This window comes from Blennius ocellaris (genome assembly GCF_963422515.1).
Source record: "Blennius ocellaris genome assembly, chromosome: 5".
Taxonomy (NCBI): Eukaryota; Metazoa; Chordata; class Actinopteri; order Blenniiformes; family Blenniidae; genus Blennius; species Blennius ocellaris.
Genome location: NC_137654.1, coordinates 28,670,020 through 28,697,632, shown reverse-complemented (window position 1 = coordinate 28,697,632; position 27,613 = coordinate 28,670,020). Strand labels below are relative to the sequence as shown.

Here is a 27,613-nt window from a genome sequence, read left to right as displayed (position 1 = left end):
AGTGTTTTTTCCCCTAAAACCCTCAAAATTATCCATCGACTCTTTTTTTCTGGTGCTCAACCAACAAGTCCTAAATCAGAAATACCAGAAGAGAAAAAGGTGCCCGTATAATGTTTTACACGTTAAGGGATTCAGTCTGAAATAAAGGATGGTACAGTCTCGGTACCTTCCGGATCAGGTCCTGGTCCTCCACCACACCCAGCTCCCTGCCAGTAGCCTGAGCGATGCGCTTCCCCGCCACCAGGTTTCCCACCAGCATAGAAGCCGGACCGACGTCCACTGAGGAGGTGAGAAACAAGCGTCAATTAACAAGGAAACCTGGAGCCGACGGGTGTTTTTTGTGTTTTTTTTAACGAAAGCGTCTGAAAGGCCCACCTGGCTGCTTCTGCCGTGGTTTGGGCATGTTTGTGACGCAGGTGTGTGGACACATGAGGATGTTGCAGGGGTGCAGGTTCCCCTCCAGGAAGTTCTGCTTGGTTTCACAGATGTGGATTCCCCCGAGCGGCGTCTTTGGGAGGGTGTTGGCCGGGACCAGCGCCAGGCAGTACAGGCCCACCTGGTGGATGCTGTCGATGGCCTGTCGGGTGGAGATTTGCGAAGGTGAACAACAAAAATGCGACCACGACGAAAGTGAAAGAAATGCTTCCTCGGCGTGGATTTACGTACCTGCAGAACTCGACTCATCCACTGGAAGCTGTCCTCTTCGCTGGCGTCGGGCCGCTGCTCCGCCACAATCACGATCCGCTCGTCGTAGAACACCGTCACCGAGAAGACGGCGATCCTGCGGGACAACGGGGGAGGCGGTGACCTCAAACTGCACGCATTCCTGAAGTCCCCCCCCCCCCCCTCCTCCACTGTGCGCCGTCGGCGCCCTCTTTTCACGGCGCGCGCAAAGACGGCGGGGTGAACCGGCCTGCGTCTCACCTCCCTCTGTAAACCGTCTTGACGGGCTCCACTGCTAAAGCCGTGGCCACCAGGTCGTCGGCGTTGTGGCGTCGCCCGCTCACCATCAGGAGGCCCTCGATCTTCCCCACGACGAACACCAGGCTGCCCTGAGGAACAACAAACAAGTGGTGGCGTCGTTATATGTTCACATTTTCTTTTAGCAGTTGAACAAAACAATCGTGATATATATATATATTTTTTTTTTATTTCACTTTCACCCAAGAGCCTTAAAGTTTGTTTGTTCGCCCTACCGGTCCAACAAATCCAAGCAGACCCGTCCGAGAAAAGGGAATTTCTCCAATAGGCGCTCCAGCTTGGTTGACAGGGATCACCTACAAAATAAGCAGAGATCGTCATGTAAATCCCTCTAAACATCACTCTGCTGAAGGCGTCGTGTCGGGAAATTAATAATAGTACTCAACAGGTCGGACGTGACACAGTTTTCCTACTGCGCAAAATAAATCGGCTATAATTTGCAGGTTGGTGCGACTTCACATTTAGAACGCGACGCATGTCGGACTTTTCTTTATGAGGAAATAATTAGATTCGTTGGAATCTGTGACGGACCTCGAATGTGTTCTTGGTGACGCCGGGCAGGCCGTAGTACAAGGTGCCGCCAGCCCGGGAGTTGATCACGATCTCTCCGATCTCGTCTGTCTTGCAGAGCTGAGGCGGCCCGTCTGGCTTCACGATGCACATCAGGGCTGAAAAGCAAACATTTTTAACGTAAAACTGCAAAAAAAAAAAAAAAACAGTGAGGCAGCTACTGGGACTCATTTTACCTCCAGGCATAATGTGGCCCACGTCCTGAACGGTGAGAGCCGAGTTCTTGTCCTCCGTGTTGACCCGGATCACCCCGTGGCTCAGACCCCCCATGGAGAGGATGGCTCTCGCTGGCAGTGGAGCTCCTCGAGCACCAGGCCTGCACACACACACACACACACACGCCGCGAAGCAGCAAATTTCACATAGAGTCCACAACCAGTAGAAGTGAAAATGTGAGAACAAATCATACAGGAAACACAGTTGAGTCTGTTAAAGCTAAAAAAAAAAAAAAACCAGAGTGTGAGTGAAGCAGTTTCAAATCAAAGAGAATTAAAAAAATGTTTTTAAAGTTATTGTTCAGAATCAGAAGGAATGTTTTTGTTAAAACCACTTTATCTGCTTGTTCCTCTCTCCGTCTCCAAAATTACTTAATTATAAAATAACTTTTTCTGCAAAGTGACTAAAACGCGCGGATCAGCCCATTCGTACGGCCACTTGGGATGCCGTACCTGCGTATGGCCACAGTCAGGGCTTCGGGTGAGGTGGCACATGGACAGATGACCTCCGGTTTAAGACCCTGAGACTGGAACACATTCAGGAAGGCATCACATGACGACACGGACCCTGACAAGCAAAAAGACGGAGAAAAACAAAAACACAATGAAGACAGTTGAAACTCAGATTCAGACGTTTGGGACCGTTGGTGGAGAAGTGCCTCACATGGGTTGGCTCCGTCTGCCACTATAAGCATACGTATAGAAGACAAGTTGGTGTCCTTCTGCTCCTTGTGGGCCATCATGGCCCAGTGGAGGTCGCGGCACTTCACCAAGGCCACACGAGCTGCGACACGAGAGGAACGTATTAAATATGGTTAGGGTTTTGTGTCAAAACTATACAAGTATGAAATGACAAATAAATAAATGCACGGTGGATATTTTGGCTGAACCTTTGTGAATGTGGACCCGCTGCACCCAGGACATGGGACACGCCTTCATGACGGCGTACGGCACAGAGATGGTGTGAATTCTGTTCATGATGCTCTGAAAAGGGGAAAAAAGGCACGTGGTTAATATCATAAAGTGCATCGGAGGCAGTGAAGGAGTTCCCGGTCTGGTTCTGAACATCGTCTCACCGTTAAGACGCCGTGCCACAGACCCATGTCCTTCTTACAGTCCAACACGTTGACGAGTGTCTCCCCTGAAAATAGAACGCACAGATAAACGTAGTGAAAACCATCATGTGTTTTTATCGTTTATGTCCACGAGAGGAGCAGAACTCCGACCTTCACAGTAGTTGCAGGCCTGAGTCAGGGCTTGACAGTGTGTCAGCATGGAGATCTTTGACACGGCGACTCCCATTACTGTTCCCTCCTTACTGGCTTTGTACTGCGGCGGGAAAACACAAACATGTTAAAGGAGGAACGAACAAGCCACATTCCATCCACATCAACTATGCAGAGCCAAAATCAAGACGTGGAGGGTAAACAGAATCCAGAGCTGGACATCACAGTGCTTTTGTCTACGATCGGTTAAAAAAAAAGTGTGATGAACCTCGATGTAGGCAGTGTCTGTGTTGGCGGTGGGGATGTGAGGCTGCCAGTCTTTGGAAGGCTTGGTCAGGTACTTTGTGTCCGTCACAACCCATTTCATCCTGGGCCATCCTGCGGGTCGTGAACGCAGCACCAGAGAGACAAAGAGGGGAGAAGAAGAAAAAACAAAAAGCGAATGAATCCAGTTGCGTCAATATAATAGTGACCGGTGTGACATCACAGCGCGATTCCTCTTTAAAGAGGCTCCTGAACGCACTGAGGGCGCCGCTACAGACCGTTCAACACCCTGCTGACCTTTGAACTGGATGATTTCCCCATTGGGAGTCTTGGGCAGCCCTTTGAGGCAAACCTCGCTGGTCAGAGCCAGACTCACGCCGCAGCTGCCCAACAGGAAGCCGATCTGCTGGCTGCCGGCGTCCTGCCGACAGAAACGGAGGTCACGGGACGCTAATGATGCGCAGAAATATGTATTGTCTCATGAAAATCGCAGCTCGACTCTGATTCCGTCTGCCTCCGTTACCTGTCGAGACAGAGGCACCTCGATGGGCACGGGGATGACTTCAGCCAACAGGCAGCCGTAGAACGCCACCCAGAACATGCCCGGGTCGCTGTTTGGATACACCAGCGCCACCTGCAGAGCAGAAACACTCAGATCTGGTCTCGTCTTCCCAAGAAAGCTCCGTTAAATAGACAAATCTGAGATTCCTACTCGATCTCCGGGTTGGAGGACGGGCTCCGTCTTCGTGCCCAGCTTATTCAGGAGCGTGTAGGCCAGCTTCAGACTGCGGCTCCACAGTTTTCCTGTGAGGGAGGGAAATTAACAATACTTTAAAAAAAAATAACATATTGTATAGGTTTACAACCTACTGATGGAAATACACACCAGGTTTGATTCTATAGGGGCAAATATTCAATTATTCGAAAATATTGTTAAATCATTTACCGAAGAAATGTGAATTAATTCCACTCGCATGTGAGATTTGGACATTTAGACATAATAAAGCACAGTTTTTTGAAATGCCTAAATCCCAGGATGACCAATTTTCAGACAAATAAAATTGATTGTCCAATTGTGGTTTCTTTATATCGACGGTGTCAAATACAGTTTAGTTCAGGTTCCACATAGTCCAATTAAAGCTTTCGTGGGCCAAACAAGTAAAACAATACCATAATGACCTTTACATTTTTAAAACTTGGTTTTTGTCATGACAATATTTTAGCAAAAAACAAACAATTACTACTGAAAATTACTACAATCTCAACATAAAGCCAATTTTAATGAAACCTCCTGGTGACCTACATGGAAACGTGCAAAAAACTTCTCCTATAGATCTTGTTTTATAAATTTTAAAAATTTTAATTTTAATTTCTAATGCTAGTTTGCTAGTTTTCATGGCAGCATCACAGAAAATGTGGTATAAAATCAATGTTTTCTTTTAAAAGTTTCAGCTGGCTTGTATGACCGACGCTCCTGCTCTACATCTTCTGATTCTTGAAATCGACTTCATCTAGATATATTTTTCAAAAAACATTTCCAATTTGTGTACCGTCATAATGAATGATCATGTTTACTATACATTTCTAGAAAACAAACATAATGAAAGTACCAAATCTACAGAGTCCCCCCCCCCCCCCGAGGTTGTTTCTAGTTGTTGAAAAATCCCTTTATAACAAAGAAACAAAATCATGTGTACGTCCATCCAAATGATTTCCTCCTCCTGTCGTAGAGGGTCGCCTGCAGCTCACCGTATGTGAGGGTGTAGAGCGGCTTGCCGGTGATGTCCAGGGCTGTGAGGGCGGGGCTCTTGGCCTGCGTGGCCCCCCAGCGGGCCAGGGCGGCCTGCAGGGCGGGGGGCCAGTTACTGACCACCCCCAGGGGCTCCCCCTTCACCGGGATGATCTGCCGCCCCTCGGGCTTCGGGGTGTTGGGATCCGGCTGTGGGACTGGACGTGACATTTAAAGTTGATGCAGTGTTTTACGGACGGGTTCATAAAACATGACGTCACATGATTCGTCCGGCGACTGGAGCCGACAGAACGCACGGTGTCTCACCTTCCACGATTTCTTCAGAGTCGTCGAGGAAGAATTCGCTGAGCGGCGGCCGTTTGGGACGTTTGAGTGTGTTCAACAGCTGCTGGATCTTGGTGGACACTCTGCTGCTGACAGGCACGCCTGGACAAACACCGAGAGCAGCCGCCGTCACAAACGCGTGCAAACAAGCGCAAAACACACCCACACATGCAGCTCGACCCCGACGCAGAGCGATACTGTACGGCACAGGCAGAGTCCTACACACTAGCGCGCTCAGGATCAAGAGTCGGCAGCAGGAAGGACTTTGAAAGGGAAGAAATTTGGACTTGAGGAGCCACGGACTGGGAAAAAAAAAAAAAAAAGAGAGTTTTCTACAACTAGATCTAGGACACCAGACAAATGGGGATAGAAAGACACCAGGCAGGAAAGCAAGCTGATTCGGGCGTCTTCAGCAAACCCTCCCCTCCCCCGGGGCTCGATGTGTATTACCTTTTCTCTTTCCTTTTTAAATGAAAGGCAAGACAGGGACAGGATTAATGGACCCAAAAAGAAAGAACACAAAACATCCGTGATTAGCAGCATTCACCACACAGTGACATGAAGGATGATCTCGGGGTGGCCGACTGTGTGATTTGAGCTACGCTCCGTCGTCTTCGCCACCACTACAACTCTGCAAACCATGTGAGCAATGCACAACATAATCATGTCAACCAACACAGATCAGGGCGCGCGGGTGCTTAAATCGCCCGACGAAAAAAAAAAAAACCCTCGCTCAACAAACATCCCGACGGCAGGAGACGGTACCGTCGGCTGTGTCCAGCATGCTGGAGCGGCTCTGTCCACGACTCATGCCCCGGACGGCGGGGGGGAGGTCCACCCGGGACCCCCTCTCCTGAGGAGTGGAGCTCGTCACGTCTGGCGGCACGCTGTTCTCTGGTTGGGTGGAGGGAGAGAGGGAGAGAGAGAGAGAGAGAGAACGGAGGGCGTCACGGAGCTGATCGGCACCAACGAACCCCCGGCGGGGGGGGGGGGGGGGGACTCTTACCGATGCGTGCGAGCGCCAGGACGTCGGCCAACAAGGAAGCGGCGGGCTGCGGCTGGGGCTGCGGCTGGGTCTTGGGCTCTCCATGGGAGAGGGTGGAGGAAGCGGACGAGGACGTGGAAGAACTTTGGACGGAGCGGTTGATCCAATAATCGGGGCTTTGCAGGCTCTGGGCGAGCACGGCGCTGAGGGCCGCCTTCCTGCGCAGCGAGCCATCGTCCTCTGATGCAGAAGACGTGTCTGGAAGGAGCAGAAAGACGTTCACAAAGCCCTCTGGACCGCGTCCATCTGAACAGCGACAACCCGGCTTCAGTTTCAATGCAACGAAGTATAATCTGAAAATATTTTCATTTGATTCATTTAAAAACAACAGAATTACAGTGATTTTCTTCATACAACAATTCATTAATGGGGGTTTTTTTCCCCCACTTCTTCTGCTTCCGGGCGTCTCGGTATCGAGGATGTTCATTTCAACCACATGGGCGAATAAATGACAACGTTTACAGAGCTGGGCCGACCGACCTGGGGGCGTGCAGGCGTCTATGGGAGACTGGACGAAGGCCGAGCGTCTCTTTGTCGGCATCGGCAGGGCCATCTTCTCCTCTTTGTGTTTGGCCAGCGCCGCCTGCACGGCTTCTGTGTGGATGTCTGCAAACAGGGAAAGCACCGTGAAACCAAAAAAAAAAAAAATGCAGCGGGTTGATATTTTAATTGAACGGTATTTAAGGGTGTGTTTACACTTGGCAGGGTTTCTTTGGAATCGAACTGACTAAGCAGATACTTTGCTAATGCGCCTCTTTCATCAAAGCGGGACCGCTGCCATGCAAAATCCCAGGTCTCAAAATATGAAGTGCAATGAGTGACATGGATCAGGATTACAGATTACTCTGCGTGCATAAAAAGAGTGACTATTGCAACGGCTGCGTGTTTGTGGCAAAGATATCGTCACGGGTACATTTAATAAAATGAACACATTGTGAGGCCGAGACGTGTTCCTGCCTGATCTGTAGCGCTCGTCCCTGGCCCCCCCGCTGCGGTGGGCGCGGTGGTGTTTGGCGGGGGTCGAGGTGGAGGGGCCCGGGGCCTCGGGGCTCGGGCTGGGGTCGCCGCTGTGACTCGGGGAGAGCTGCACATCTGGGAGGGACACGTCTGCGTCTGCGGCGGGACAAACGTGAGCGAGGTCAGCGGAGACGCGGCGCGTCGGGGAAAACAGACAAGACGACAAACGGGGGGCTTTGTGGGGAAGTTGCACATTATTTCTTAACACGATGTCGTTGCAGCGACGCGTCGGCATTAATATTACACGACGCCCCGAGAAGCCCTCTAAATTTAGCCTCCGTGCAGGAAGTTAAATAAGGTCACGTACTCGACTGAGGCAACTTGTACTCTGACAGAATACATGAAAGTAGGTTATATTCCAGCAAATATATTTTTAGTCGGCTGCCAGGGGCTCTGTGGAGATGATGGATGTGGAGGGTAAAGGGACCAAGGGAGACGAGTGTGAGGACACCTCGGGGACCGCAGAGCATCCCGCTAACTGTGAACGTTTGTGACAATCGATCGATATGGAAATCAACGAGACACCTGGAGTCCCGCGTCCCTTTTTATCCACTTTCTCTGCGTGGAATTGAACGTAACAGAACTTAGAAAAACACGATTTTTACAGGATTCTTCAACTAAGGGACTATTACAAGAGGGGAAACCGAGCCGCATTCTTCCAGAGAGCTTAATGACGTGATTCAAATGATGAGTAAAGTATATGATGAAAGAAATATAAGAATAGTACCATCACTTCATAAAGACTGAATTTAGACGACAAGCACACAACTAAATATATTAAACCAAAATGTGGGAAACGCGTCACTAAATCTGTTTCAAGGTAAACATAACAGGAAGGTGGCTTTGATTCTTTGAATTGTATAGAAAAATTTAGTTTTCTAATATAGATTTTGATGGGAAAATGTTTTTCTGGACACTGAAATAAACCGCACTCAGCAGCTTCCCCACGTTGGCCACTAGAGGGACACAGAAGACTACAAATTCTCTCGCACATCTTGAACAAAGAGAATCAGAACTCATGCTGATGAGCACATGAAGGCATTTCATATCCAAACGTAAAGACTTTACATGGCTTCAAAATCACAACTTTGTGTTTCAGTGTCAATCAACCGACGTATAGAAATAGTGTCAAATAGAACTCCAACAACGTTCTATTTTCAATCCAGGGAGACGAAAGGACGGGAGCGCTGACTTGAGGAGGTGGAAATTATGCAGAGAGAAGGAGAAGGAGGGTTCAAAGAGCAGGAGATGCGCTGGTCTTACTTGGCAAATGGGGGATGTAGGAGGCCAGCAGCTTGGCTCTCTTCTTCTCATAGCCCTTCTGCGTGATGTCACCTAGGAGAGAGGACAGCAACACCACACTGTTATGTTAGTCATAATTACCACACAAACACCGGGCAACTGTGCACGCCCATAAACCACAGAGAGTACACAACCCGCGCACACACACACACACACACACACGCACGCACGCACGCACACACACGCACGCACAGACACACACACAGCTCCGACTTCACTAATACATTCACTTGAGTTGAGTCATAATAATAATAATCCTCTTTAAACCAGATCTACTCAACTCCACATGTTAGCGGCTAAATCCCTTTACGACAATGCCAAAAGATAAAACCATTGTTTGGCCCTACTTTAGCTGCAGTGAACAAATATGATTAGTGTAAAAAAAAAAACAACCAACACACACGCACACAGAAAACTCCTCCTGGCTACGAAACCCAAACAAGATCCTTCCAGTGAGCAGATAACTGAGAACAGCGAGAAGCTCAAGGCTGGATGGGAAGCAGAGCAGAGGGGGACAGACATGTGAACAACGTCTCACATGGGACACGACTATTTATCTGCTCCAACACCTCCAAACACAACCTTTTTCCCACTCCCCCCCCCCCCCCCACCTTTCCCCACTCGGCCTTGGACCGGCCGGCCTCCTGCAGTTTGTTATAGAGCAACACAGGCATGACAAAGTCCACTAAATCAGGACCCCAAAACACACAATCTGGAAAACACGCCCAATCTACTTGACTACCACACACACACACACACACACACACACCCGCTGAACACACAAACAATGTCATCGCCACGGCCCTGCTCAGGCTCTGCGTTATTCCCCTTCTTCGGTGTCCAGTGATAACGCCATATGCTATGTCAAGTGCAATTCGCCAAAAGACTGTTTAGCCTCAACACCCCCCCCCCCCACACACACACCCCCTTGACACCTCCTCCACACTGACCACTGACAACACAGAGACCTACCGAGGGGAGGAAAAGCTGGGAACAGGACATGAAGAGACCGGCCAGTCAGATTATGACGTAACGGATGAGATTCGAATTAAAACAGATCAATTCTCAAATCTCAGCACCCGTGAGGAGTGTGTGGAGTTCAGATGTGGCGGCGGCGGCGGAACACAAGTATTACTCTCACTCTTCAGACCATTTGTTTTGATTCAAATGTGCAGTTGCGATGAAACCAAAAGAAAAATTAAAGAATGCTGTGCGATAAGAGTGTTTAAAAACAATGACATTTACACCGAGTGAGGATGTTTTCAGATAAGAAAGTGATTAAATGTAGGAGGACGGCACTATTATAGTTACCCGTGTGATATGGAATGATGTTGAGTCATAGAATAGAATAGAATAGAATAGAATAGAATAGAATAGAATATGCACTCTCCATCCAATGTGATGGTTTTGGGTTCAGTCTTGCTCAAGGGCAACCCCAAGAAAGAAGCCTTCTTGGCATTCATATTTGTACTTCCAAATAACTTTTTTTTTTCTCCCTTTGGATGAAATTATTACCAAAGTTTGCAGCTTTCTGTAATTATTTATATGTGCTTCTGACACTAAAACAATCTGTTGTCAACAGTAAACTATCTGACTGCTCAAATATCAATGCATAACTCATGGAAACATGAAATTTAGTGCATTTCTTCGGCCTTTTGCGAGATGAGATCACTCGAGTTTAAAAAAAACCCAACACATTGTTTTCAATTAAGCAAATAAAACTCATCATTTTGCTTAACAACGAGCGTTCAACAGGGAGGCTCTGTGGTCCAAACAGGCGATAAAAACATGTTGGGAGTCACCAGTGGAAGCGAGAGGGAATGTGGTTCACTTCAGCGTGAATAAAATAACAATGGAAAGAAAATAGGAACGGAGGGAGAGGCAAAGTTCAAGCGGCAGGTTGGGGGGGGGGGGGGGGGGGGGGGGTGGATAAGTCCTGTGTTTGACTCCGATACCGTTCAAGCTTTCTCACCGTCTGAAGCAGCGCGGGGTTTTCCTGGAGAGAAAGGAATCAGTGAGGTCGTTCCTCTTATGGGGTGGATATCGAGCCAAATTGACTCATGGCAACTTTAATCTTCCATACATCACACGCTATCGGGGGACGGAGGTTAGGGAAGTGTGTGCAAGAAAAGCTGAGGCCCAGCTTTCAGCTCAGAAACTTTCTTTTTTTTTTAATTTATGGAGGACGAAATGCAGCAGTGAAAGCATGTTATACCCGTCTTTGTTCCCTCCATCTCGCAGACGAGCGGCAGTCTCATTTGTGAAAGGCAAAATGCTCTCAGACGAGACACGCAAGCGAAGCAATCAGCGGCAAATTGATTGTAGTGGACTGGAGTGGCATTGTTGCTGGAGACGGAGTTGGCCAAGCCCAGTCCCGGTGCCCGAGCGGTGCCAGAGGGGAGGGAGGGAGGGAGGGAGGGAGGGGATGGAAAGATGCAGAGAGGGTGGTCATTAACACAGACAGAGAAGAGTCTGTGTTGGGGGTTGTAGGGGGGGGTAATAACAGGCACGCATTGGCATGACCACACTGACCCTACGGACGGCGGCGAGACGCCGAGCGACGGAGGAGACAAAGTGTGGGACAGCTGCTTCAAAACAGAGCAAAGCTGTACGACTTGGAGAGCGAGAATGTGGGCGAAACAGAACCGTTACTGTGATTCTGTGTGAAATGTGAGGTCAGGGGACAGGATGTGAGCGTCACCACACCCTGTGTGTGCGCTGCCAAAACCGTCTCCCCGTGTCTGTCTGCAGAACCTGGAATGTGCTGATTGGAGGACGGCGAACTAACACAGAGGGCCAACTGGGCAGGAGGGCCGGCGCACTGGCCAAACGCTAAGCCCGAGGTGGGGTGTGTGTGTGTGTGTGTGTGTGTGTGTGTGTGTGTGTGTGTGTGTGTGTGTGTGTGTGTGTGTGTGTGTGTACAGCTGGTGCAGGTTAAAGGGTGCTGCGGTGCAGAGAGGTTGCAGCAAGGTGGCGTTACAGAGAGGGCTCTGTGCCGGAATGTGTGTCAGTGTGTCAGACGGGGGAACTGGGTGCTGGAGGTCCGGAGGAAACGCCGGACCGGCTCGGCGGACTGCGAAAAACGTGCGCGTGTGAAATGCGAAGTCAGCGGCGGATCTCGTTTTCCATAAGCCGCCGCCGCCGCCGCCGCCACCGCTCAGCTTGCGCGACGAGGGTCGGACGCGGTGACATTGGAAGAGGAAGATGACGGCGGCGACCCTCCCGGCTCCTCCTATAAAGTGCTGTCGTTGACCTCCGACCTCGGGAACACTCAATGCAAGAGGGCTGATCCTTTCACAACCGACAGCGCCGGGTCACAGAGGGGATAAACACACACACACACACACACGCGCGCACACGCGCGCACACGCACGCTGCATCCACAGTGACACTCATAATTACAGTGAAGTGATATCAGGCATTAGTGACCACTCCAGTTTTAATCTGCACCGACTCTCAGCATCATCTCATTTATTCCAGCCTTTCCTCGTACAGTGACTCTGCTCCGAAGCTGAAATCACTGATTATTAGACGTATTCCAATCATGTAATTTTAGCCTTACGTGTCCTCGACGGATTTTCTTCTCAACGTTTTACCGTCGCATTAATCAATTTGCACCCGCAGCGCTCTTGGCCTGCTAAACATACAATCAGATCTTCAATATTAATGAATTTATGAACATCACATGGATACTTAGCAGGTAACTATCATCCACTGTATAACTATTTTGGGGGTTAATTAAGGGTTTTAGGAGCGTTAAGTGATTCTACGAGGTAAAATCAGAAACACGTCACCCCGTCATCACATGGGAAACACAAAAAGGCCGTCGCATATCCACGTTTAAGCCAATAGAGCTGGAAATGAACTGAAAACACATATTAAAGGACGGTGGGAAGAAAGTGGAGTACCTGAATACGACCCGACCTGGATAGGACATGCACACTCCGACCATTACAACACTGCGCGAGTAAATAATGATGCTGTAAAGTCTGGAACAACGCCTGGATATCCTTGAATCCGTGTTTGTAAATACTCAAGTTTACGCAGGTTAGATGAATTAATCAAATGGTGCTAACACACAAAAAATGCTTCACTTATACCACGACAGCAGTGATTTATTTTGTGGGGGAAAATTTGGGATGAATAACCAAAAAGTGTGTGTCACTGCAACACAGCGAATCCTAACTCGTGAAACCCGGTGGGTTCTCAGCGGGGCCGTTTTCACCACACCGTCATCACCCTGCGATCCGACGACGCAGAATTTGTTTACCAGACTTCTTCCAAACAGCTGAAACGCTGACTCATCTAAGTGACCGCAGTCGATCCACTTTACATTTTTGTGTTTCCAGGGTTGATTTTACCGACGGGACACATTGGGCTCTGTTAAACAAACCTTTAAGAGGAACGGCAAAACCACTTCAGTGGCGAACCCGCGGCGAGTAACGAGCCGGAGCTCTTCGGGGAGGAAAGGGCTGAGGCTACGGCTCTCGGAGCGTCGTGTGAAGGGAATACACACTGAAACACGACGGACCGGGACAAATCCTCGGCAGGGGGAAACACCTCGAACCTCTTTGCGTGCCCCGGAGCCACTCAGCCGCGGGTGAAACTAATACAGAGAGCAGTTTAATCCCAGCTGCCACTGTCAACAAACACCACTTTGCATCCTCCATTTCCATAAAACTTAAGGCAACGACGTCAGTGTTTGTCTCCCGAGCTGCTCTTTCAATGGCAGAAACACCTGCTGCCAACTCTCCTACCACCAGTTCTGCTTCTTAACTCTCACTGGAGGGCGTGTGGGGGAAAAAAAAATAAAAAAGAAGAAGCTTTTAACATCATAACACATTTTCTTCCAAAAGAACTACGAGCTGAAGGTGATGGGAAGGTCTGGACTTGGGCAGATAACAGCGACGCATCAAAAGGCAAACATCGCACACAATCACGCCAGCGCCGGCCGTGGACGTTAAAGATCACAGAACATTTACATGTGCGGACGGCGGCGCCGAGTCAGCGGCCCGTCCGCTGGCATCCGCGTGTTTATCTTGACTGAAAACACAGCGTCGGGTTTTCTTACTTCTCTCTCTGCAGGATGTTGCATCTGTACAATGTCTGCTCACTCTGTGTTATTTTTAAGTGGGGTGGCACCGGCAGACACGGAGCACGTCGCCACCATGGAGGGGCCTGAAACTCTCCTGTAGATCCATAGTAGTAGTAATCAGTAATCGGATTAGTTTGTTTTATTTAAAATAACTGTGGCAACACAGGTGGGTTTGCATGTTCTCCCTCTGCAAACAGATTTCTTCCCACAGTAAAAAAAAAAGAGAAAAAAATTCAGATTTGAAAACCCTAAAATACTGTGTGCGTGCGTGTGTGTGCGTGTGCGTGTGTGTGTACCCTGCCTTCGATGGATGATGGATGTTTTCGACGAGCGACTCAATCAAGCGAGAGCTGTATAATTACTGTTGGCAGATTAGTAAGTGACATGAGTGTCGCCCACAGTTTCCTCTTGCTTCGGGTTGTCAGTTCCTTTCTCTACACACTCACACACACACACACGTGCGCACGTACACGCACTCACAGCTAACCTTAACCCGCATTCACACCAGCACACACGTCCGCGAGGGTAACTGCCAGGATTACGCCGGTCGCTGTAAATAAAACCCTCCCGTTCCCCAACATGAAAACCATCCAGAGTTCACGGGGCTGCGGCTCTATCCTAATCTGTAATCTGAGATTACATCCATTCTGACAGATTATGTGGATTTGTGAAGAAGCGTAGATGACGACAAAAAAAAAAAAAAAAGAAAAAAAAACGTCTGAACGCAGGCGGGTAGCCAAGCCTTGCAGTGTGCGGCGTGTCTGGATCAAACTGTGTGTTTGTCGGGGTTTTACAATCTGTGGCGAAGGTGGACTGCCAAACCTCACAATCTGCGCAGGAAGCGTCGACGGCGACTCGCTGCAACGACACGTAACGCAACCGCAGAAATAAAGATACGGGAAGATGCTCAGTATCTGACGCTGACATGTAAATAAACACAGGGGGCTGAGAACGGAGGAACTAACGTCACCCAAAGGAGCTTATTTATAGCGACTCTGAGCAGAAATGCAGAAACAATAGGCAGACTGTGCCGAGAACGAGGGGGTAAATATCACCCGGCAGGAAATGCAAATGACCGAGTCTGACACCAAGGCCATTTGATGACACCTGGTCATTAGCCGAGGGAGATGTGAGGCTTTTTGTTGTTTTGTTTTTTAACCCTACAGTGACACTGAAAAGGAAGTGGTTAGATGAGAAACACACATTCCATTACTCCGCATTAGGAAATTCATTAACGCCACGGCCGAACCAATTCATAGATTAGTAAACCGATTGGTCTTTTTAGCCGATGCGTATGAGAGGGAAAACTAATGCTCTTGATCTCGGTTATACGACATAAGATGTGGAGTTTGCTAATCAACAGAAACTGAATAAGCACCCTGAGGAATGTGCACAACAAAGTGTGAGTGCTTTTTTATTTTTTTTTTTCCCTCAGCTCATCTACAGATGAGTCACAGCTTTTAAGTTTCGGCTCCAATCACTTTGCACCCGGGGGGGGGGGGGGGGGGGGGGGGGGTTGGGGTTATTCTGTCCATATCTGTGTGGTGATTCAAACATTTGTATGTAAACCTCCCAACCCCAAGACCAATGTTTTCCGCTCCAAAACCAGGCCTACAACTCCCGGGAGACGCGGAGGGTCCATGTGGGGGTTTCTCAGGCAGACGGGGAGGATGGAGTGATCCCTGGATAGCGGAGGAAATGTGCCGGCCGGCTGAGAAAAAGGCCGGGGGAGTGAACTTTCCCCTGACGCAAACCCCGCTGGAGATTGGACGCAGTTTTGTGTGTGTGTGTGTGTGTGTGTGTGTGTGTGTGTGTGTGTGTGTGTGTGTGTGTGTGTGTGTGTGTGTGTGTGTGTGTGTGTGTGTGTGTGTGTGTGTGTGTGTGTGTGTGTGTGTGTGTGTGTGTGTGTTAAGTTGGATGAAGGATGGACTCAGCAGGTCCTGACAGTTAACCGACTCATTCAGCCATGATTGAAGAGTCCTGCACAGGGTACGGTAGGTGCCATTAATCAGTGCTACGCTATTATGCAGTCATTTGATCATTTACTAGTTTACCATCCACTCACTGTACAGGACGTCATGAAGGACTGAGGCCCCTTTTACATGGCATTTTCAAGTGAAAACGCATGGTTTCGTCAGGAAAGGTTCACCTTTACATGGCTACATTTTCAAAACGATGTCCGTGCACACGGGGAAACGGCAGAAACACCGAGAACAATGTTGTTTTCCTGTAATGAAATTATAGACGCGAGAGAACAAGACGCTCTAAAACATTAACAATGGGAGTACACGGACGACCATTTACTACGCCCATGGACAGAGCCCAGGCGCTTATGAACTCTGAGGTTCTTTTGATAAAATGCACCTTGGGAGCTATTCCTAAAAAAGTGTCATTGTCAGCGTCTCTGAGCACCGTTGTCGTGTAAGAAAGACAACGGTTGCTGGACCCCGAATTGGTACGACGCATTTCCTACTTGTGGATCTGACGACAACGCGACATGATACAATAACCCCCGGATTCTGTTGAGCACAGAGTGAAAAATAAAAAAATGTTGGTGTGTGATTTAACAGCTTACAATCACAGACGTGTAACACCTCGCGCTTTGCCAAGACGTAGCGGGCATCCGGAGCAGTGATGGGGCGCGAGCCACAGAGGATGTAGCAGATGAGGGGAGTTCACTGTAAAACTGGAAGTGAAAGCGTCACGGAACCGAGGCTCGCTGACAGGAAAGCTACAAGAAGCAAAGACGAGGGGACACATTCTGTGAAGCTCGGTAACCCGCGGACACGTATGAACGCCCGCAGAGAGTTTCGCCCCGCCCACCCAGTGGAGCGCCACGGCCCACCTTCCTGTGCCGGATGAAAACACTTCAGCTCAATTGTGCTGGTCCGTCTGAGAAACAAAATAAAGATCCGGCACAACATGAACTCCCAGTTAAACACTTCTGTCGGGGCTCGACGGGCACAATCGGGCTGAACAATCGGCATCTTCAAAAGTTATTTTTTGCCAAAGAAATAAAACTAATGCTCCTCCCAAGCTTTTAAAGCGGCTACATTCAGCCTGAGTGCAGTGGGACCGTTGCCCCACTTCCTCCATTACCTCTATTACATTGTGCATTCTATACCGGCTGCTCTCTTCGAGCCGGGCTGCGCCGGTACACTGAAGGTTTCAGACGTGTTTCAAACTTCCTTTATACCCTATTTCTCCAACGTAAGGAAGAGATGGCACACTTTTTGTTTTGTCCACCTTGTAAAGCTGGGTCGTATAACCGACTCCCTAATCCTTCAATGACGCTTGACACTCCCGGCGGCTAATATACTTTCCCAGACTAATTTGGGTCACGGTGTTTCCCGAAGGACAGAAAGAGGCAGGTTGTACGGTCTTGGCAGTGACGAGCAGTTAGATAAATTCAGAGCACATTACTTCACCACAGTTGATAAGGCTGGTAAGCAGCTGAGAGCCGTCTCACAGGCGTCTTTTCTGTGTTTGTCCCGAGTCGGCAACATTTGCCAAAACAAAAAAAAACCAACTAATTTCTTTCCGGATGAATGAAGTCTAAGCGGCACATAACACCAGAGTATCTACACAGAATCAACATGCTGAGAGAAGTTCTAAATCACGTCACGTGATCTCGGCGAGCAGTGTTCTCGACACTAAATGTATTTAGTTCAACACTTGCTTTTTTTCCAACTTCTCTTCTGGGAAATGTCAAAGAAAGCTTGGAACTACCATTAGTATCGTTCAAATGAATCCCCACATTGACAAAGAATCACTTTCTGTGGTATGAATTTGTCTCTTCATCCGTCTGATAATTCATTTAAACCTTGTGGGGAGGAATCAGCATGACTCAGGCTGCATTCAACACACTGTAAAGAGAGAAGAACTGCCGAGCAGAGGATTATCCGGGCCGCATGGCAGACGAGTGTTGCAGCATTGCTGGGTAACCGCAGTGTACCGAGGAGTGAGAGTGGCCCAGGGGCGTCGGGTTTCACTGCGGCGGGGTCGTAGTTAAGAGATAGAGGGGTCACAGTGCCGACCTGAGGTTCACCGAGCGCTCTCAATCAACTGGGCCGTCAGCGGTTGTCAGCGGGTACACAAGACAATACGCTGTAAACCTGCTCCGTATATCAAGAGCAAGGATTGGCAATTATAATCTCCCATGTTGCATTCAGCGCCAGACGATAAAAAACACAAATCATGATGCTTGGCTCAGTTTAATTGCTCCTAGTTAAAGGACACGGCGACGTTAGCCAGGCTGCCCGACTTATTAAATCAATTTTATAAGCTCATAACAAGCCGCGAGGCGCTTCGGAGAAGACTTTGATTCTGGGTGTCGAGTCTCCAGCTGAGGCGGGAAGCGCAGACCTTGTAGCCTACGCTCCACACCGAGGACAGCTCATGGTCCTGACCTCACACCACCCACCACGTGCCGTCATTAAACAGCCTGTCGTCGAAATGGGAATATATGGCTGCCGCGGAAATGATGGCTCTCAATATGTGGAGACACTCAAAGAGGCGGAACATCACGGGAATGTGTGTGTGTGTATGTGTGTGTGTGTGTGACACGTGGAGCCACATAAGGCTCGTGGGTCAAAACTGGACCGCAAGAGACTCCAATCCGACATTCCTATCACTTGGACTCAGTTCGGCCCAGTCAAGATCTGCATGTGGCCCCTGAACCGATGAGTGTTTGACGTCGCTGCTATGGGAGGTTTTGGTTCTGAGCCAGTGTCTGCAGGATCTGAACAGGAAACGCAGGGGAAGTGACCAAACTGATGGAGGAAGGTGTTGCAATTGAAAGTGTTGTGCTTCTGGTAGAGAAAATAATCGTTCGACATTGTACCTACCTATCTGAAGGTTTGGTCATTCCGACTGGTGTATTAAATGTACATACTTGTCATAAGTTTGGATTTCCCATATTTTTTGAAGCCGGTCTCGTCCAGACGGCCATTGATAAAATGGGTCAAGTAATTATAGTGACTGGGGTAGAAGCACGTGGCCTTCAACTCCACGTTTTCTGACATTCTCATGTGAAACGGCTTTCCCAAAAAACTGTGATGTCATGAACTCCCATCATAACTGTCATGTGCTTTCAGTGGCTGAAGCAAAATATTTTGTATTTTGTTTTTTTTTCATGATGACACATATGATCTGAAAGAAACTGGTTTAAGGATGCAATCAAATAAAGGAGCAGTCATTATTTTGGGGGTAATTACATGAAACCAGACATGACACACTCAAGTGACGACACCAAACACCTGGGGGTTAAAAAAAAAAAAAGTCTCGATCAGTTTATGCCAACAAGCATGAACAGATATGTTTGATTAGAAATAGTCAAGTTGTGAATTTAAGTTTAGTGGCTGTAGAGTTTTCAGAGGACCTCCTGATGTCATGTGAGAAGAACTGTGGCTTCATGTACCGACCATACTTGCTGTGACATGTGGCATATCTCTCTCTAAACCCTCTGAGTCTGAGCAGCAACATCACAAAACGCAGTCCTATAATTGTACCGACAGTTCGTAACACCACAGATCAAGCTCACAGGCAAAGATAACCAGTTTGAGCTCATCTCCCAGGAAATGACTGAGGCCTGCACTGTCAAGAGGCGCCGTCACAACACCAGCCCAATGCTGCCGTTCGAAAAACACTCAACATGCAATTTATGGGTTTGCACAGGGACCTGCTCTATTGACAGTTGAGGATTCGGAGGCTGGAGCCACGCCCTTTCTGTGTGCGTTCGGGGGCCTTTGTTTCACCTCCTTCTCCGGGGAGTTGAATTAAAGGGGTCCACGACAAGAGGCCGAGCTGCAGCACAATGTGTTCCGAGAGGCCGAGGACGGAGATACACATCAGCCTGCTGAAACGCTTCCTGAAGAGTTCTATTCACTGGGAATTGTTTTTTTTGTTTGATAACACTTTGGCCCCCCCGATGAGGAACTATTCGAATGTGGCACATATCCAGTTTTGACTAGAAAACGCACACAAATGTCCCAGTGAAACATAAGGGCACCTTTTTGGAAAACTTTCATTGCACAGGTCTGGTCTGCAGTTTCCCCATCAGCCCTTCCTGTGACGCAGGCCCGTGTTTTCAGATATAGAAACTGACCAGCTGCTGAGAAAATACCTCGTGTTCCTCACACCCTCTTCAAAGCCTGTAATGATCAGCTGTGGCTGATCAGCTGAAGGGCTTGAGAGGCAGAGAGGCGGTCAGTGAGACAAAGGCTAAGAGGATTTATAGCGGACACCAGCTTTATAGTCTTTGGCTGATAGTTTGGTCACTTCACGAGATGAAAATTAACAAAAGGGAGATTTTTAAGTCGGCATTTTATTGCTGAGGTCACTTTATTACGAAAAGGGCCCGTGTTCTTAAAAATCCAAAGCATCCATTAAACTTTCATACATGGATTATTTTCTCTTTTGTTGATTTTTTATTTTTTTTTATCTCCAATTTAATTAGAGATGTTCTGGCTGTCCGGAGCCGTTGAGAACTTTGCGCTTCCCTCTCCTCTCGGCCACGACCAGGATCGGTCGGGACTCGTCTTGACGATTACGACATACTTTTTGAGTACTCGTATTGCTTTTTTCTTGAGAGGTCAGCACCTGAGAGAACACGCCGGCGGCTGGCCCGTGCAGTGGATTTGTGCGCCAGCGCGCTCGCAAAGCCAAGGAACGCTCGAGGCTATTGTGGACGGAAAGTCGCCATCCGTTCGTCACTTGCGCGAGTTCAGCATGAAACGAAGCCAAAACAATTGAAGTAATCAGTCTGAAAACCTAAATGGCCTTCTGGTGGAGTGTCTGTTATTTATGGGCAAGATGTGGAAAAACATCTAAATCTACTTTCGATAATTAACACGCTTTCACCAACTTTTTGCGCAGGTCAGGCAGCAGGGGGACGGGGGGGGGGGGGGGGGGGGGGGCACTTCTGAACGGGCCGTGGCATTTCACACACAACCCACATGAAGCAGCCAGGCATTGGCAGAGGTGTGTGTGTGTGTGTGTGTGTGTGTGTGTGTGTGTGTGTGTGTGTCACTGGCTTCTGTCTGCTCGCCTCAGCACGAAAGACATGTCACACACACTTCGGAGCGACTCCTGAGGACTTTAGGAGGGGGGGGGCGCCTCCTCGGCTGCAATAATGGAGGCGCTTTTGTGTCAAAGAGATGCTTGTTTTCTCGTCCTCGGGCATGAAAGTGAATTTGTCTTGCCAGCCAGGTCTATTTATATTCACAAGAGCATTCTTGAGCATTAGCACAATCACGTGGGCCGCCGGGCGGTGGATAAAGCCCGGCAATGGACGGGAGGGTCGCTGCGTCGACTCCCGAAAACAACAACACCGGATAAAAAAAATAAATAAACAAAAAAAAAAATAGATGGAATCACAACTCTTCAGTCAAGATTCAGCGTACATCTGTCAACATCGTCTGTCGTGTCACAACCGACAGTGATTCACCGAGCGGCGTCACAGCCGCCTGACCCTCACACCCAGGAAGTGTGTGTTGCAAAACTACCATGAAAACCTACAGCCATTCTTCACTGGTGATGAGTCACTGTTTGCATCACACCGATAAACCCAGAGGCTTAAACAGGTTCTTTCACTTGGTGGTGGATGGATGTGCCCTGGAGAAGAAGACGCACCTAATTGCAGTGACTCACGAGTCGTGCAGCGTTGACAGGGTGGCGGGCCTCCCTCACCTGGAAACGGGTCACATTTCGTTTAACTGCTACTTTAGCGTGCTTAAATAGAACACGTGTCGCTCCAATATCACTTTGACCAGACACACGTCCACTTCTTCTACGGGTCCCCCTACATGCTTGCACCCAACCCTAACCCTTAACCTTACCCTAACCCTAACCCTTACCCTAAACCTTAACCTAACCCTTACCCTAACCCCTAACCCTTACCCTAAGCATTACCCTAACCCTTAAACTTAACCTAACCCTGACCCCTAACCCTAAACCCTAACCCTTAATCCTAACCCCTAACCCTTACCCTAACCCAACCCTAACCATGAACAGCAAACGCTCCTGTGAAGCAGTAAGAACAGACTCTGTGCCAGTTTCACCATTCAAAACTAGGTCCGAAGTGTATTCGTCTTCATGATCGTTTTACTCACGTATTTATGGACTTGATCAATATTTAGTGCAGTCAAGTCTTTAAGGACAGAGGAGGAAGGCTACGTCTCCAGACGGCTGTCCAACTCCTCAATAAACGAGACCATCTGGTGAACGACATATGTGCTTGTTATTCGAGGAGAGAAATTGGTTGTTTTTTTTCCCCCATTTCCTGCCATATATGTGTTTTTATCCAGACAACGGTGAAGTGGTTAACATCCTCACCTCACTCCAGGTCTTTATGTGCCAAGTGTGCAGTCCACATTCTCCTGGGACTTGTTTTATAGGTGACAGTCAAAATGAGAACGATCCAAAATTCAACAAACGTCCCTGTTCTCTCATTGTTAACGTCTACAGAGCGCATCGTCGTGTGCAACTTCACTAGAAAAAACAACCAACTCGCATGCTAACAATGCCGTTTTCAGCGTTTCTGCCGTTTCCATGTAAACGGACATCGTTTTCAAAACTTCGAATCGTCGGTGCAGAACTTCTTCGTCGTGTGGTTTCCGTGGTCACATGTTGTCCATGTTGGCTTTTCACGACCCAAGAATTTCACGACGGCGAGACGCCTCGTGATTAAACAGCAGAAGGACTGTTTGGTGTTTTTTTTTTCCCAGCATCCTCGTTTCTACAGTCATTCATTCAGTGATCTCCACCTTTGTTGTCTCCAGTGTGGTTAAAGCTAATCTCGCCTGACAGCGTGTGAAGGGTTTACAGCCCGGACAGGCCGCTGGTCTAGCATCGGTCTCTCACACACACACACACACACACAAACAAACAAACATACACAATTCTTGTATACCCCCCCCCCCAGCCTGGTTGGGCTCAAGTAAACAAAAAAAAAGGAGCTTCACACATCAGAAATGTGTCGGTTTTCAGAGTTGACGAGTGGGACGTCCATATAGCTTCTGGCACACGTGGAGATTTTTTTTTTTTCTGTTTTAACATGCCTCAGCTTGTACCTGGGGAACCTAAAGAAGTCACGCTGACGAACCACACACACACACACACACACAGACACATACACACACCAACGCACTCGCCCACACCGTTCTGTTCGGGGTTCCTGCTACATAATGAGAGCGTGTGAATAATTCAGCCAACCACAGGCCTGGAGGAGGAAACGGGACGTCAGCCATCATTAGCCATTCACACAAACATTATTATGTCAAAAGCGCACACACACACACACACACACACGCACACGCACACACACATATACATACATACTGTATATACACACACATAATGAAAAACTCCTGCCAAAAGGAACCCACCATCTGCCGGCCCTCAGGCTCGGGGTCTGGAGCTCCGAGGAACATGATGGCGGCTGCTTTTTGGGATTCTGGTCAACAATCACATACAAATCTACCACAATATCTACACAGAAAAGACACAAAAATACCCATGGCTGCATGTGAAAACTCAACCTCTTTCAAATATAGCAACAAATAGTGAGATAAATTAACCAGCGAGCAGCAAGGAATCATTTTTTACTGCTCAGCGGCCTTCCTTATCAACACATTGTGACAATAAACTCACGTCAGCTCAGTCTGGTTCATAGTTCCTGAGTTGAAAGTCTGTCAAGGACATCCAGCAATACACATTTCCCTTTAAATTATAGCATACTGCACTATTAAAAAAAAAAAAAAAACACGAGAAAACTATTTGATTCATGAGCTAAACATGAGTTTACATTCCTCATAGTCTTCTAACAGTCTATCATTGCAATGCTGCTCCAGGTTTCGTCAGCTGGGCGCGTTCACTGCATGTTATCTCTTCTTTTCCCCCCCAAGCTTTGTCAACTATAGACACATGGAACTAAAGAGTACAATTTCAATGGTGCTGCAATAAAGAAGCTATAATATCCATCTGACTGTACTTCTCAATGTCTAAAAGTGAAGCGTGATACCATGTGATTGAAGTAACAGCACTACTGGTGTCAGAAGCTGTGCAGTCGTTTGAGACGATTGAATTTTTACCCAACCGGCGGGAGGAAGAGACTTTTATTCCCCTTTTTGTGCCTGGAACAAAAACAAGAGCTCAGCATTGCACGCACTTGTGTTTGAGGAAGTACCCATCACATGGCCTGTGTCAAAACAGGCACTTTGCGTCAGGAGGAACGCGTCCGCCAAGAGGCCATTCATAAATAATACGACGAGCGACAAGGGCCATTTCCATGCATCGCGGCAGAGCGATCCTCAAGGGCCCGTCGGGCTGTGTCCGACACGCCGTCACCGAGGACTCGGGTCAAAAAGAAGAATGCCTAGCGGCGACTGGGCCCACATCAGAGCCGGCAGCCTCCGCTGGAGGACCTCTTGCCGTCGTGCACAGACCCAACGCAACCTGGGTCTGACCGGCCCCAAAAGAAGCGACCGGCAGTCACCTGGGGGGGCCCCGGTCCAGACACACAGGAGGTGTTCCCGAGTTAGAAAGCCAACTAGCACGCCAGGAGACACCTCAAATTATTTCAAGGGGTGTCATGATTTTTTTTTAAAAACCAGCACCTTGGTCTCAAACGGAAGCAGAATTTCTTTTGAGTCAGCAGATTTGGGTTTCTTAACAAATGGTGGTCGGGGGAGCAGGTTCAAGTGCCCAGGTGGAGGTGGTAGTGGGGGGGGGGGGGGGGGGGGGGGGGGGGGGTACACATCGCACGTCATCTCCCGCAGCCCCTCCCTTCTCTTCGTATGGAGGCACCTCATTCCAACGTGCACACAAAGACCCGAGTTCAGCTGAAAGGCCTCAATGGCGGTGGAGCTCCTGGCCGCCGCGGCCCGGCCCGGCTGAATGGTCCTCATTGTGTCCCCATGGTCACAGGGGGCTCGCGCAACTCACTTGTTTTTTAAGAGGCCATTTGGCAGGCCTGTGTTCTTATCCCGGCAACGCGGGAACAGGCATTTCCCCTTGGTTTTCGGAACGGGTGGGGGGGGGGGGGCTCGTTATTGAGCAGAGGGAATATTGCCCACAAGGTGATCCAAGGCGTGCGCGGCGTCGCAGGGGAGCGAGCAATTAATAAACACACAAACATGAAAGCCGAAAACGAGGAAATCAAAGCAAAACTGAAACACTGAGCTGCCCACAGTGTCCGGTAGCACAACGGTGCTCGAGGCCACTGAAAACACGACTTTTTGAAAATGCTAGCAACTCTATCTGCTTGGAAACGGACGAAAAGGCCTTTTTGTAAATGCTCAGTCTGATAGAACGTCTTGTGTGTGCTACTCTTAAGAAATTTGCTTTGAAATAGGAAAAAAAAAAATCTGTTATTTTAAACGGGTCATATTATCCAGTTTTTCAACACTTTATCATGGTATCGTTGGTCCAAAACATTGTATTTGAAGTTTATTGCTTTTCCTTGATTTTCCTCCATTTGAACATTGTATCACAGGAGCTGCATTCAGAATCTGCTGTGTCTGTGTGAGCTTGACTGGCTCCGCTCACACATGCCTATCTACGGGAAGAGGAGGAAGTACTTCGTCTCGTGGCGCCATGTGCCAGAGCGGAGCTGGCTAATTGTGGGAGGAATCAAAGGGAGGGCCTTGATTGTGATCGGCTAAACCCCCGATGACACTATATCGGGTTTGAATTCTGATTGGCTGGCTGGAGCAACAAGCGAGGGAGAGAGAGGACAGACTTTCTTCACTTCTGCGGCGTCATTCCAGGTATGTTGACAATTATTACTTTAGGAAAACCATTAGAAAGTGTATTTCGCATAATATGACCCCTTTAAATTTGCACCATTTGTTTGGCAGGCCGGATTGCAGCCTCCTGTGGGACGGTTTTGGCCTGCGGGCCTTAAGTTTGACACCTGTACTTTGACACACCTGCTTCAGATTCAGGTACCTGATGTGTTCTCTGTTGCAAGATCCACCGTGACCTGCTGAATGGAAACACCTCATGGACAAGGTCCTTTAAAACCAAGAAACATACAAGCCATGTAAATGACCCACACAAGGGTTGCCTGAGGTCTCGGAGGGGAGGGAGTGTTGTCCGCCAACGGGGGGGAGGGACTCACTAACCACATGGGGGATATCAAAACACCCACGTTTCTAAACAAACAAAAAATAAATCAGAGAGCATTGTTAACGCTGTGGACAAACGGACGGGGAGAGGTCACGTTACAGTAGGAGTGGAGTCAGCTGGACGTACAGTCGGCGGGGCGACGCTGTCAGGGATGTGACAGGGTGTCACTCATGGTGTGGAGGGGCCAACAGCTGCTCCGCGAGGGGGGGAGGGGGGCCGAGCTGGTCAATGCTTTGTATGACTATAACGCCACATGCGAGTGAACTAACAACCATACCGCCATTAAACCAGTCCGGATCACGAGGTGGAGTCCCGGACCGAAGGCAGGAGCCTCGTGGGATCGAGACGGCGGGTGAGACGAAGCTATAATTTGAGCAGGGGCAGGTTTGCACAGGTGCACGCCGGCAGTGTCGGCAACGCAGGGTGTTGATCTCTCCTGGCGAATGTCACTGAGGTCAAATACAACGTGGTGCCAATTAACTGACAAGTCATCCCTGGAACCGGCTGGAGGGCCTGGTCACTGAGCCTCAACACCTTCAGCAGTGATGAGAACCTCAAGCACGGGCTTTATGACAGGGGGCCATGTGTGATGGTAGAGAGAGAGAGGGGGGGGGGAGAGAGAGAGAGAGAGAGAGAGAGAGAGAGGACAGCAGGGGGTCAAAGCCCAGACAAACACCAAGGTCTGACACTCAACTGGTAGAGAGACAGACGGTCTGTAGACCGGCCCAGAGTGAGATGGAGGAAACAATGGTCTCTTCCTGCTGCTTGTCACGCTCTGCTAGCAGCCGAGTCCACATCCTGTTCAGCAGAAGCACAAAGCTCCAGCCTGCTGCCCGCTGCCATTCAAAAGTGGAGCCGGAGGACGGACCCGGCCCAGGCGGCTCTCTCGCTCTCACACACACACACAGCCCGCCGCCGGAGAAATGTGCTCCAGCATCCCCCTCCCCATGTCTGCTTCCACCCCCCTCCTCCTCCTCCCCTCCCCGGCGTTACCTTCAGACAGCTCCAGGTCCAACTCCGCCAACTGGTCTCGAACCTCCTTCGGCAGGGCGGACAGATCCACGCCGCGGTCCGCCATGGCTCCGTCGACACGCGCGAGAGCAGGCGAGCAGGGCGGGTGGCGGGCGGCGGCGGGGGGACGTAAAAAAAAATAAAAATAAAACCCCTCCCTCAAGACACAAAACAAGCATCGGAGTGGGAGAGACGGTCCATCCGCACGGCTGGCCCTTCCGCCATAATGGGGGAGAAAAAAAACTCACCAACGGCAACCAGCGGTCACGTGACCGCCGTCAGCTCCGCCGCATCCGAGGCGCTTGTGTTTCGACCCAGACGCCGCTGCGCCCCCTGCCGGCCGTCTGGGCGAAGCGCGGGAGCACGGAGTACATGAGACACACGCGCGCGCGCGCACACTGTCCCGTTAAAAATCACAATAACTATAAATAAATCTCAGCATTCCATCAATGATACATCTTGTTTTCCGTTGCACAACCAATATTTTTCTTTCTTTCTATTCTCTTGCCCACTTTTTATGTATTAATTCTTATTTTACCTTTATTTTTACCAGACAAAACTCGTTGAGATTAAAAAATAATAATAATAAAAAAATTCAAGAGTTCCCAGTCCAAGCAGTACATTAAAGTTTCAGACAAAACAGGCACATAAACAAAATGTAAACACATTAAAAAAATATGCACA

At 49.0% G+C, this 27,613-nt stretch overlaps 1 protein-coding gene across 1 annotated transcript in view; it reads right to left on the bottom strand.

Moving 5' to 3' along the window:
* The window catches only part of dip2ba (disco-interacting protein 2 homolog Ba), a 36,673-nt gene extending 9,543 nt beyond the window's left edge, over positions 1 to 27,130 (bottom strand). Inside the window, exons 1-24 of the mRNA XM_080496496.1 lie at positions 26,912 to 27,130; positions 8,656 to 8,727; positions 7,333 to 7,488; positions 6,856 to 6,981; positions 6,337 to 6,573; positions 6,096 to 6,224; positions 5,313 to 5,432; positions 5,006 to 5,203; positions 3,969 to 4,060; positions 3,780 to 3,890; positions 3,554 to 3,677; positions 3,261 to 3,370; positions 2,993 to 3,095; positions 2,843 to 2,907; positions 2,657 to 2,750; positions 2,431 to 2,550; positions 2,220 to 2,334; positions 1,728 to 1,867; positions 1,513 to 1,649; positions 1,197 to 1,277; positions 925 to 1,052; positions 667 to 781; positions 376 to 577; positions 167 to 279 (exon numbers count right to left, since the gene is read on the bottom strand). Coding sequence (XP_080352622.1) covers positions 167 to 279; positions 376 to 577; positions 667 to 781; positions 925 to 1,052; positions 1,197 to 1,277; positions 1,513 to 1,649; positions 1,728 to 1,867; positions 2,220 to 2,334; positions 2,431 to 2,550; positions 2,657 to 2,750; positions 2,843 to 2,907; positions 2,993 to 3,095; positions 3,261 to 3,370; positions 3,554 to 3,677; positions 3,780 to 3,890; positions 3,969 to 4,060; positions 5,006 to 5,203; positions 5,313 to 5,432; positions 6,096 to 6,224; positions 6,337 to 6,573; positions 6,856 to 6,981; positions 7,333 to 7,488; positions 8,656 to 8,727; positions 26,912 to 26,996 — 2,973 coding nt within the window. The 5' untranslated portion in view covers positions 26,997 to 27,130. The remainder of the gene's footprint in view (positions 1 to 166; positions 280 to 375; positions 578 to 666; positions 782 to 924; positions 1,053 to 1,196; positions 1,278 to 1,512; positions 1,650 to 1,727; positions 1,868 to 2,219; positions 2,335 to 2,430; positions 2,551 to 2,656; positions 2,751 to 2,842; positions 2,908 to 2,992; positions 3,096 to 3,260; positions 3,371 to 3,553; positions 3,678 to 3,779; positions 3,891 to 3,968; positions 4,061 to 5,005; positions 5,204 to 5,312; positions 5,433 to 6,095; positions 6,225 to 6,336; positions 6,574 to 6,855; positions 6,982 to 7,332; positions 7,489 to 8,655; positions 8,728 to 26,911) is intronic.
* Between the last annotated feature and the right edge of the window lie 483 nt (positions 27,131 to 27,613).